Below are 12879 nucleotides of genomic sequence, written 5' to 3' on the forward strand. Positions count from 1 at the left end.
GGGCAAAAAAACACAAAATTAATGTTTTAAAAAAAAATCAATTGGAAAGACATATTCGTGCATGAGTGCATTCATTCCTTTGGCCGGTCACTTCCAAGCACACATCATGGAGCTCAGCCCATCATATCGCCATCCCTTTCCATCGGAGCAGGTGGCTGGAGGTGGTTCCACAGGCTGGCCTATTTTAGGCCACAGTAGAGGTAGGCCCTTGGGCCATTGCAGTAGAGATACACCACTTGGGCGATCAAGCCAGGTTTTCAACACACCTGGTGTTGGGGAACAGAGCTGATAAGCGCATCAAGAAGAACACTCGCCCGGAATCGCAATACACTCATAATGTTGACCTGTGGATGTCTAATTTCAGTTTCATACAAGTCATAGAACTCCTCTGGATCAGGATGAGTTTTGGGAGGTGTTAGTTGAGAAACCATTACTTTTGTAGCCTTCCTTTTTAAGCAGGAGGTAATCAATGCTGGCAGTACTGTGGCGGCACATTTAACAACGACCATAATAATCACAAGTCTGAAGATTACGATGGTTCACGAGCGGTATTTGATGATGTAGATTGTTTCAGAAGTCAAGGATGAGGCAATGTGATAATGTTTCACCAAGTTATAAAAATGATCAACATGATATGGTACGAGTGACAGGTTATTAGCTGCAAAATGTCGAAAACCCGGTTTCGTTCAACAACTTTCAAAATTTGACCTTTGCATAACCTTTAAAGGTCACAAAACAATGTTGTGGACATTAAAATAAGGAAACAGGATACGTGCTATAGCTTATTGGAGTTAGTTCGTCGAAGAAGGTCGAAAACCCGGTTCGATTCCCACAACTTTGAAAATTTGACCTTTGTGACCTTTAAAGGTCAAAGGTCAAGGATTATGACCTTTGGTGCAAAACTTCCTCTGGAACATTTCAGGAACAATATAACGTCATATAGGCTATATGGCATTTCGCACTCATTGGATTATCCATACTTTGATGAAATCAGCGTAAAAACTAACTTGAAGGGGGCGCCACGGGCAAGGTGTTCGAGATAGAGCAAAATGGTTTCAAGACTTTAGGTGGGGAATGACCTCAAGATTATGCATAAAAAATATTGTCATCCCAGCTCTCAAAGTTTGGGCGGTCGTATGATTTTTATGTCAAAATTTGAAATTTTCTTAGTTCGTGACTTTGTGACCTTGACCTTGTGACCTTGACCTTGGGACGAAAATGAAAAATCAAGCTCCGTGGCGCTATGCAGGTGCCATTGGGCTAACCAAATCCCGAAACCACTGCCAGATTCGACAAACCCCTCGGAGAAGATGGATTTTTATGTCAAAATCGCAATTTTCTAAGTTCGTGACCTTGTGACCTTGACCTTGGGACAAAAATGAAAAATCGAGCTACGTGGGGCTATGCAGGTGCCATTGGGCTAACCAAATACCGAATCCCCTGCCAGATTCGACAAACCCCTCGGCGAAGAAATTTTTTTAACGTCAAAATTCGCAATTTTCTAAGTTCGTGACCTTGACCTTGGGACGAAAATGAAAAATCGAGCTCCGTGGTGCTATGCAGGTGCCATTGGGCTAACCAAATATCGAAACCCCTGCCAGATTCGACAAACCCTTCGGTATAGAAATTTTTTACGGCAAAATTCGCAATTTTCTAAGTTCGTGACCTTGACCTTGGGACGAAAATGAAAAATCGAGCTCCGTGGTGCTATGCAGGTGCCATTGGGCTAACCAAATACCGAAACCCCTGTCAGATTCGACAAACCCCCTCGGAGAAGATGCAAATTGAAATCGACTACCCCCTAAAAACACATGTTTTTTGGGCGTGTCTCCGCCCATAATGGGCGCACCATGCCCATTTTCAGGAAAACACAACTAGATCATGATATAAACCTCCCACCAACATTTTGTAAGGATCGGATCAAAACCCACGGAGCTATGCTCAGGACAGACAGACAGACAGACAGACAGACAGACAGACAGACAGACAGACAGACAGACAGACAGACAGACAGACAGACAGACAGACAGACAGACAGACAGACAGACAGACAGACAGACAGACAGACAGACACAACAATAACGAATATAGTGGTCACTTATTTTTTCGTGAACCAACAATCAGAAGCAATCCTGTGAAAATCCATTGCAACAATCTTGCTCCCCCTGCTCCAAAAATTTCTTCGAGCCAAGAAAATATTCCATCCTTAGTAAAATAATCCTGGAACTTGGCTCCTTCATCTCTCATCTTTGCTGCTAGACTTGCAACATGCTCTGAATTATCAAGGACGTACGTGCAGTATTCAGAACCAATCACCGCACAAGTGCCCTCTGCGCCGCAAGTACCAAATCCAAAGCAATTCGGCTTTGCATTGCGACAGTATGTAGAGCAATTACCTCGGAGTTAATATCAACCACACCATCTGCAGTTTCATTTGCAAGCAATTCCAAAGAGGCAGCTAATTCTGCAATTCCTATGGATGTTTGACCGACTCCATAATGAGGAATAAGGACCATAAAGAACAATTCAGTTGATGTAAAACTCCGTTTTGAGTATTAAAAAGGTGCATTGACGAGCAGGCGCACATGTAGTATTATGTAGGCTATATAACATGAACCTGTCCAATTAACTGGGAGCCATGGATGGGCTCAATTCCCACACACAAAATAGGTGTTATTTAATGCTGCTTGTGGTCCTCTTGTGTGATTTTCATTAACATAGCTTTTACATTCAGAATTACCTAACATTCTTTCCTCCAACGATTTCTGTACAAGGCATAAGTTCGATTTTTCTTTTGTTTGTTCTATCACAAAATATGGAGGTATTTACCTCCAGTACCACCTGCCAGTACCAGTTGCCACAATTTCATCACTATAGGTACTTCCCAGCCCCATTGGTAATTATTCGGTCTAGCCATCCCATTTCCCATTCCTTATCATGGTTGGTGTTGTTATCCCATTTACTCTGATGCATCCACCTAAACCAATATCTACACCACTCGCTCAAATTAAATGGTATTGCTGTCAATGGTATCCCAGTAACCGCTGAATGGGGTATGCGAGTGCAGGCCCAACAACTAGTTTTATTTAAAGCCTTAGCATGGCTTAGAGAAAGAGCCAGATAAGTATTAATCCTGTATAGTCCATCTGGGTGTGAATGTGCCTTTGTACTCCTTTGCAAATCCATCCTATTTGTACCCTTATCCAGTTTTACTTCACTAGTTAAGCCTCTTTTGTTTCTATGTGTGATGCGACTAGCTAGGTTGGGTGTGCGATAAGCACTTGACTGATGAATATATGTGACTATTATTATAAGTAGTACTTATAAGCCTTATCGGCCATGGGGATATCCCCATCCTTATCATACAAGTCAGAATAAATGGTGCACATAAGGATGTAACAAGAAAGGCCCCTGTCAGATTTGTCCATTGGTTTTGTCCATTCAAGCAATTATCATAGCAGTCCCAAGACGGTGATGATTCAGAAGTTCTTCTCGGGATCTTTCGTGCTGTGGCCCGTTTGCAGTGTGAGGCATGATCCATGTTGCTCTGCCCTGGCATTTCACAGCAGTGTGGGTCATCAGCAGAATTAGATAGGGCCCGCACCACTTCGGCTGGAGAGTGTTCTTTCTCTTTTGAGTCTTTACACAGACCATATCCCCAGGTTAGAAGCCGTGGCAATCAGTGGTGGCTGGCTCAGGTAAGGCTTCCTTTACCTGCGCATCGAAGCCTCTCACGGCACAATTTAAGGCAATGCAAAAGGCGAGCAACGTCTCGTCCATTTGATGCACATTCATCTCTCTTACAGATAATGGAGCTGAGTGAGGTAACCTCATTGGTCTCCCCATTATAATCTCATCTGGGGACAAGCCCGTTTTTCGATTGGAGGTCGACCTCATAGTCGTAAGAGCTATTGGCAGTGCATCTGGCCATTTTAGCCCAGTTTCTTCACAAATTTTTGCCAATTTGTTCTTTAAAAACCCATTCTGTCTCTCTACTGCCTCTACTGACTGCGGGTGATAAGGACAATGTAGGTGCTGTTTGATTTGCAAGGCCCTACATAACTCCTTCACCACTTCGGCTGTAAAATGAGTTCCCTGATCACTAAAGATTTTGCAGGGGACCCAAAATCGACAGACAAAATCATTCATCAAGAGTTTGACAACAGTAGTAGCTACTGCTTTTCAACAGGGGTACGCCTCTACCCATTTGGAAAATAGATCTTCCACGACCAAAATATGCTCAAACCGACAACACTTTGGCATTTGTGCAAAATCAATTTGGATATGAACGAACGGGCTAAAGGGGGAGGATGCCCCCCTGGGACCATCTGAGGCCCCTTCCTCGGATTGTGCTCTTGGCAAACGTGGCATGTTCTACAATATTGTTCTACAATTGGATTAAAGCCCAGGGCATACCACTGCTTCTCAATAGGGGTGCACATTCCCCCTTTGTTCGTATGGCCAGCAACGTGTACTAGGTGAGCGAGCCATGGTAACAGAGCTTTTGGAGCCACCACGCGGTTATCAGGTGACCTCCATAACTTAGACTCATGAAATTCACATCTGGACATTATCCAAAAAATTTTCTCTGCTATATTAACAGAAGCTTGTAAAGTGGAAGCATCTTCAAGAGATGGCGTAGTTGCGGCTGGTGTTAAAGCACATTGTGATACCAATGGGGCGTCTTGGAAAATGGCCATGGCTTTGGCAGCTTTACCTGCTCTAGCATTTCCCCGAGAAACATCATCAGACCCACCAGTGTGGGCGTCACATTTGATAACTGCAATTTGGAAAGGCAAAAGAATTGCTTGCAGCAGATTAGCAATCCACTGACCATTCTTCACCGGAGCACCTATGGATGTTATGAATCCTCGCTCGCGCCATAAAGCACCAAATCCGTGTACAACGCCAAATGCATAATCCGAATCGGTGTAAATTATCACAATTTGGCCTTCTACTAAGCAGCATGCACGAGTTAAAGCAAACACCTCCGCTTGCTGTGCGGAACAGTTCCTATCCAATTTTCTGCTCTCAAACTACATAACCCGTTAATCGAGATCCATTTAGTGCCTGGGAAGATGAACCATCAACATACAAAATCTATTTGGAATTTTTAATTGACATCTCTCTCAAATCAGGATGGAGCAGACACGTGTGCCCGATCATCTCCTCACAATCATGAGGTTCTCCGTCTTGCTCCGTGGGCAGCAACGTCGCCGGATTTATGAATGAACATCTCTTAATCGTGATGTTCGGTGGAGCTGTGAGTGAGAGTTTGTATGCCGTCGCTCGTGAAGCCGACAACTGCTGTGTTTTTGTTTTTAGTAACACTGTAGTAACGGCATGTGGCACCATGAGGATTAAAGAATGTCCAGCGACAAGCGATGCTGTCATCTGTACTCCGTGTGAAGCAGCTGCCACTGCTTTTAAACAGGGTGGGAATCCTTGAGCCACTGGATCCAATTTAGTGTTATAATATGCGATGGGCCGCAATTTGTCCCCACGTCTCTGGGCCAGCACGTATTGTGCAAAGCCTCGTACTTTATGCGAATACAAATTAAATGTTTTCACGTAATCAGGCAGACCCAATGCAGGGATGGAGGACAAAGCTTGCTTAAGTGTCACAAAAGCTGTGTCGGCCTCTTGCGTCCAATTCAATGGATTGGGTGCACTTGCGGACCCAATCTCCAGCAGGGGGCGAGCAAGCAGCACATAATCTGGTATCCACTGCCGGCAATAACCCATTGTTCCTCGGAAAGATCTCATTTGTTTAGCGGTGGTCGGCTTTGGCAGTTTCAATATTGCGGATATACACTCTGGGGAGATACGTCGAGTGTCCTCCTACAATATATGTCCCAGATATTTCCCCTGCTGGCAAAATTGCAATTTGGCCTTTGAGGCTTTGTGTCCTCTCTCCACTAATGCTGTTAGCAATGTCAGAGTGTCTTCTTCACACGCTTCCTTCACACTCGGGGTCTATCAGTACACTGAAGAACGCTGAACAAAGATTGATTACTGAGTAACAGGTGGAATTTCTTGGAATGCGAGACAGAACCGTCACAGGATTTGGAACTTCGGGATACGCAGGTATGACGCATTCGTTTACGGCTCTCAAGTTCTGTACAAAGCGCCATGTCGAATTCCCCGGCTTGCACACCGGTAAGATTGGCGTGTTACATTGACTGACAGTGGAAATTATTGCTCCTTGATCTAATAAAGCCTCGTCTTCGGGAGCTATTCCCGCTTCCGCTTCTTGTCGCAATGGGTATTGTGGTCTGCGAGGCAGCCTTGTCGATATGACTATTGAGTCTGTCCCTACTTGGGGGCATCTCTTCTGGCCACTTGGTAGTTTGTTTCAGCTGTCACAATAACCCCTCGGGCACAATCTTTTTATAATCAATCTGCTTGATCTGCTTGGAGAGGAAATGAGAGAGGGGGGAGGGGGAGTGAGGAGGAGTGGGGGAAGGGAAGACAGTGTGAGGTGAGAGGAAGGGATGGTAGACATGCGGTGGGGCGTTAAGTACAATTCATACTGTTTCAGCAAAATAATTCTGCATAGAATGACAGTGAAGATGGAAACAAAATATAACAGCCTTTTTACAGCCATTGATCCCTGTTGAGCAGGGGTTAGGTTTTTGTGGGCTCCATGCAATCATGGTTACCTTCTTGAGGCAATGCTTTTTTTTAATGGCCGGATGCCCTTCCTGACGCCAACCCTGGTCGCCTCTTACGACACACAGGGATATGGTACACCTATTCTAACCGGGGCATACACCGGGACCAGTGCACTGGTACTCATTTTGCCGACCTCGGAAGGATGATAGGCTGAGTCAATCCCCTGGTGTTAATTCAGTGGCCAACAGGGCTTTAACTCAGGACCCTAGGATCCCAAGCCAGCCACCCTAACCACTAAGCCACCACCAGGCTTAAGATGGAAACAAAATAATGTCTGAAATCCATTTGTACCAGTCATACTAAAAACACTGTCCGGAGACAAACTCCAGCCAGACATAAATACCGCCTGGACGCATCCGGAGACGAGCACTGCCCGGACATAACCACCGTCCGGATATGTACAGAAACAAGCACCACCGAGACATAACCACAATCCGGATATGTACAGAAACAAGCATCGCCCAGACATAACCACCGTCCGGATTTGGACAGAGACGGGGTAGGAAAGTTAGAGAGAATTTGTTATGCTTTTTGAAACACACACACACACACACACACACACACACACACACCCAAACACACACACACACACACACACACACACACACACACACACACACACACACACACACATACACATACACATACACATACACATACACATACACATACACATACACATACACATACACATACACATACACATACACATACACATACACATACACATACACACACGTGCTTGGCCGATATCGGCAATTTTTCGGGAATTGGCAGATTGGAGTCAGTCTAATTACCAACTACAGTACTTACTGTATACAACCCAGAAACCTTGATTTGCCTTCACCGAAAAACAACGTTGCATTTACATACATGTTTCAGGGATATGATCACAAACATTAATCATTATATACAGTTACGTTTGATGGGTGGAAAAAACGAAAATTTTGCTCGGTAATTTAGAAAATACGGTAATATGGCAAACGACTCAGAAATCAGGTGTTATTTCACAACAACGCATTCAGAATGACAACACGAACCACTCGCTCAGGGTGACGGAGCACGGACCACTCGCTCAGGGCGACGGAGCATGAAGCACTCGCTCAGGGTGACGGAGCACGGACCACTCGCTCAGGGCGACGGAGCACGGACCACTCGCTCAGGGCGACGGAGCACGGACCACTCGCTCAGGGCGACGGAGCACGGACCACTCGCTCAGGGCGACGGAGCACGGACCACTCGCTCAGGGCGACGGAGCACGGACCACTCGCTCAGGGCGACGGAGCACGGACCACTCGCTCAAGGCGACGGACCACGGGCCACTCGCACAGGGCGACGAGGCACGGGCCACTCGCACAGGGCGACGAGGCACGGACCACTCGCACAGGGCGACGGAGCACGGACCACTCGCTCAGGGCGACGGGGCACGGACCACTCGCTCAGGGCGACGGGGCACGGACCACTCGCTCAGGGCGACGGGGCACGGACCACTCGCTCAGGGCGACGGGGCACGGACCACTCGCTCAGGGCGACGGGGCACGGACCACTCGCTCAGGGCGACGGGGCACGGACCACTCGCTCAGGGCGACGGGGCACGGACCACTCGCTCAGGGCGACGGGGCACGGACCACTCGCTCAGGGCGACGGGGCACGGACCACTCGCTCAGGGCGACGGGGCACGGACCACTCGCTCAGGGCGACGGGGCACGGACCACTCGCTCAGGGCGACGGGGCACGGACCACTCGCTCAGGGCGACGGGGCACGGACCACTCGCTCAGGGCGACGGGGCACGGACCACTCGCTCAGGGCGACGGGGCACGGACCACTCGCTCAGGGCGACGGGGCACGGACCACTCGCTCAGGGCGACGGGGCACGGACCACTCGCTCAGGGCGACGGGGCACGGACCACTCGCTCAGGGCGACGGGGCACGGACCACTCGCTCAGGGCGACGGGGCACGGACCACTCGCTCAGGGCGACGGGGCACGGACCACTCGCTCAGGGCGACGGGGCACGGACCACTCGCTCAGGGCGACGGGGCACGGACCACTCGCTCAGGGCGACGGGGCACGGACCACTCGCTCAGGGCGACGGGGCACGGACCACTCGCTCAGGGCGACGGGGCACGGACCACTCGCTCAGGGCGACGGGGCACGGACCACTCGCTCAGGGCGACGGGGCACGGACCACTCGCTCAGGGCGACGGGGCACGGACCACTCGCTCAGGGCGACGGGGCACGGACCACTCGCTCAGGGCGACGGGGCACGGACCACTCGCTCAGGGCGACGGGGCACGGACCACTCGCTCAGGGCGACGGGGCACGGACCACTCGCTCAGGGCGACGGGGCACGGACCACTCGCTCAGGGCGACGGGGCACGGACCACTCGCTCAGGGCGACGGGGCACGGACCACTCGCTCAGGGCGACGGGGCACGGACCACTCGCTCAGGGCGACGGGGCACGGACCACTCGCTCAGGGCGACGGGGCACGGACCACTCGCTCAGGGCGACGGGGCACGGACCACTCGCTCAGGGCGACGGGGCACGGACCACTCGCTCAGGGCGACGGGGCACGGACCACTCGCTCAGGGCGACGGGGCACGGACCACTCGCTCAGGGCGACGGGGCACGGACCACTCGCTCAGGTCGACGGAGCACAAACCAATCGCTGCGCCACGAATGACGTGGCGCAGCAAAAATATCCGCAGAGAGTGAACGATTCTCTCCGAATTACGTGGCGTGGTTCCGCTATTGACAATGGGCCCTTGGCAAGTGGCTTCACCACTCATGCAAGCACTCCAATTCAATCATTGATGGGGAACAGTTGGCCAGGCTGTTGCTGTATACCATAAAGGATCCCTTTAACTTTAAAGCTAGTCTTCACCACACACACAGCAGTTAATTAAATAAAATGACTTCAACCATGAGCCATTTGAGCATCCTGTGTCGGAGTGGCAACCCATGCAAAATTGTGCCCAATAGCCCAGGAGCCGACTTCGGCAGCACTAAACACACTTTTCAGAGAATGGTCCCAATGGATGGATGGATAGATCCACAAAAGAGTTACTGCTTCATGCAGAACAACCCCGGAGACATCGCAAAGTTCAATTGCCCGTGAAATAAACATTGCAGAAAATCCACCATTTTGCCTGCTCATTTGTGCATTTGTCATGTGGTCCATCGGTCCGTGTAAACGTCATAATCTTTTTTTTTTTTAACGTCTGTTTTTGTTTCTTTTTTTTTTGCCAGATTTGCTTTGATTCCCTGTAGAACACCTCGCAAAACCTCCGAAAATAGACACAGATCTGGCAGATGCTATGGATAGGCAGTCCTTCTTGGGGACAGGGTGTGAGGTCTTGCAGTAAATGTATTAAATCATATCGCTCAATGAAGTTGGTTAATTTTGTTACGTTCCTTAATTTTTTGTTCACTCTATATAATTCTCCAAACAGTAGAAAAAGATAAGTTTGATGTTTTGGAAATTTCACTTTTTCTTGTGCATGTGCAGAGGAGGGAACATAGTATTGCTTGCTTAAAGTAAATAGGTATATCAGCTTGATTATAAGACTCGTTATTTTGTTAAATTATAATTTTCCACAACAGATTTAGACACTTATTTAGTCCGGACAATATCCGATCCTCAAAACTGAAATAATATTGTCTGGACTGGAGTTTGTCTCCAGACCATGCTTATAGTATCCATCAATCCATTGTGACCATACTATGTGCAGAGCGTTGGTGCTGCCTAAGCAGTCTCCTTGGCTATACGTTTTTTTATTTAGTATTACCGGTAGAAAATTGATTTCAGATACTATTTTGTTTCCATCTTCACTGTTATTCGATGCAGAATAATTTTGATGAGAGTATGAATTTTAATTAACGCTCCACTGCATGTCTGCCTTCCCTCCATCCCCCTCCTCACACTGTCTTCCATTCCCGCACCCCTCCTCGCTTCCCCTCCCTCCTCTTTCCTTTCCCCTCCACCTCTTCACTTTCCCTGCTCTCTCTCCCACACCCTGTCTCCCTCTTCCTCCCCTCTTTTACTCCCTCCCCGCTTTCGTATGACCGTCAGTGAAGCGATGGGTTGTATTTGCTCGTAATTAAATAAGGCCATTAATTATCTTCAAAAGGGGCATTTTAATTAACCTAAACAACCAATTTTCACTCTTGCACTTCCTTGGAGTTCCCATAGTATGCATGCAAAGCTTCAGGTTGCTTGGTTTCATGGTTTTGTAGTTATTGAGCACACACACACACACACACACACACACACACACACACACACACACACACACACACACACACACACACACACACACACACACACACACACACACACACACACACACACACACACACACACACACACACACACACACACACACACACACACACACACACACACACACACACACACACACACACACACACACTGATATCTATTGGAACAGATGGAGGTCACAAATTAACATATTTTGCATGTTTTTATTTTTTAACTGTTGTATTTGTCAAGTTTAGTTTGAGTACAGAGCGGATGTGGACGGGCTTTGTATTTGGAGATGCCTGTTAGATGTACCTACTATACTATGCTTGTGAGGTGTTTTACTGATTTATTTCCTTTATTCCCCATCATCCTTTATTTTTGTGCTTTCTCCTTTATTTACTTTTCACATTTCTTTACCCCTGTCTTCACACTCTCTCTTCTGTTTTCTTTTACCTCCACCACCGGAGGTGAAGGAGGTTATATTTTCACCTCTTTCTGTCTGGTTTTCTGTTTGTGTGCAGGATATCTCAAAATGTTGCAGACTGATTTGGACAAAACTTGGTGGACAGGTTGGGTGTGTGACCATGACAAATAGATTCGATTTTGGTGAAGATCTGAATCCAGATCCGACGATTCAAATTTTTTACATGATTCTTCACCATTGAGAGATCGGGCTCAAAAACGATATTTAGCGCGATATCTCAAAAATGTATTGGGCCTGATATGTTCTTGCGGATCAGGTATTACGGGGCAGAGGTGTATGCGCTCTACCAAGTGCCATTCTAGTTATTACTCTGTTTTGTTTCCTTTGATTTTTCTTTCAAATTCCTTTTCCTCCTCTCCCCTACCAGAAGCTATTTCAATCTGCCCACAGTCTCTACTTCCATAAAATGGAGTCCATCTTGCATTTGGTAAGAACATCTTCATCATGATTATTACTTGTTGACAGCAATGGGATGCCTGCTTGTCTCACCATTAAGTAAATATTACATATATATATATATATATATATATATATATATATATATATATATATATATATATATATATATATATATATATATATATACACACATGTATATAGGAAATATAACATGCCCAGACCGGTAATCAAACCCAGGTCTTCTGGAAAACCGTACCATTGCTCTGCCATCTGATTTATCTGGGTGACCCACCAGCTGAATATGCAATTCTCCCACATTAAATAATCTGATAAAACCTCCAATTGTGTTGTGTTTATCATCATGTTGATTTTTTCGCTGTACTACACGATCATTGTTGAGATTAGGATGTTGCTTCATTCTAAAATGCTTTGGGACAGTTTGTTAAAAAGATACCAATGAAAAAGTTCATCTTCAAAGCTTGTTTTCTCACAACCTTTCGTGGTTTTTCGTAGAAAATGATAAATCCCTGCAGTGCCTTTCCATAAACCACTGTCCCGAAGTGGCAAAATGGAATTAGTCATAAATTGATAAATTTGTGCATAAATTAATATCCTAGCAACACCAAATGTTGAAACACTTTAACAGCAAAACTACAAAGATGAATCCAAAGTTCATGCAGAAATACAGATAGGATTAAAAATATGAACACAACTCTTTTGGGTGGCAATCGAGCAGTTGCCTCGTATTTCTCTGATATTTTTGTTGAGTGCGTCTCATAACTTAAGGTTCGTTTTTTAATGTTCTTAGTTTATTCAAGGATCACTGTGAACATGCACGCTCTAGTTGCACACGCAACACGCAATCGAGCATTGACTGAATTTGATGATAAATATGTTTATCCAATATTGTTTCATGAATTTGCATTAACATCGATGCCTATTCACATGGTGATTACATTGTTGTATATCTTGTTATTCCTCTCTCACAAACTATTTGCCTTCTCTCAGGAAAAGAAGAGGATCTCTGAGCAGGAATTCACGTGAGTTATTATTTT

General features: G+C 46.7%; 1 protein-coding gene across 5 annotated transcripts in view; it reads left to right on the forward strand.

Moving 5' to 3' along the window:
- The window catches only part of LOC147012531 (retinoblastoma-associated protein-like), a 154964-nt gene that overhangs the window by 20239 nt on the left and 121846 nt on the right, over window positions 1-12879 (forward strand). For all 5 annotated transcript variants that reach the window (XM_085853517.1, XM_085853514.1, XM_085853515.1 and 2 more), the window contains 2 exons: window positions 11793-11852; window positions 12833-12864. In XM_085853517.1, coding sequence (XP_085709643.1) covers window positions 11793-11852; window positions 12833-12864 — 92 coding nt within the window. The remainder of the gene's footprint in view (window positions 1-11792; window positions 11853-12832; window positions 12865-12879) is intronic.

The sequence above is a fragment of the Eptatretus burgeri genome, chromosome 14, assembly GCF_056783735.1.
Source record: "Eptatretus burgeri isolate ZD-2024b chromosome 14, Ebu_testis_v1, whole genome shotgun sequence".
Classification (NCBI taxonomy): Eukaryota; Metazoa; Chordata; class Myxini; order Myxiniformes; family Myxinidae; genus Eptatretus; species Eptatretus burgeri.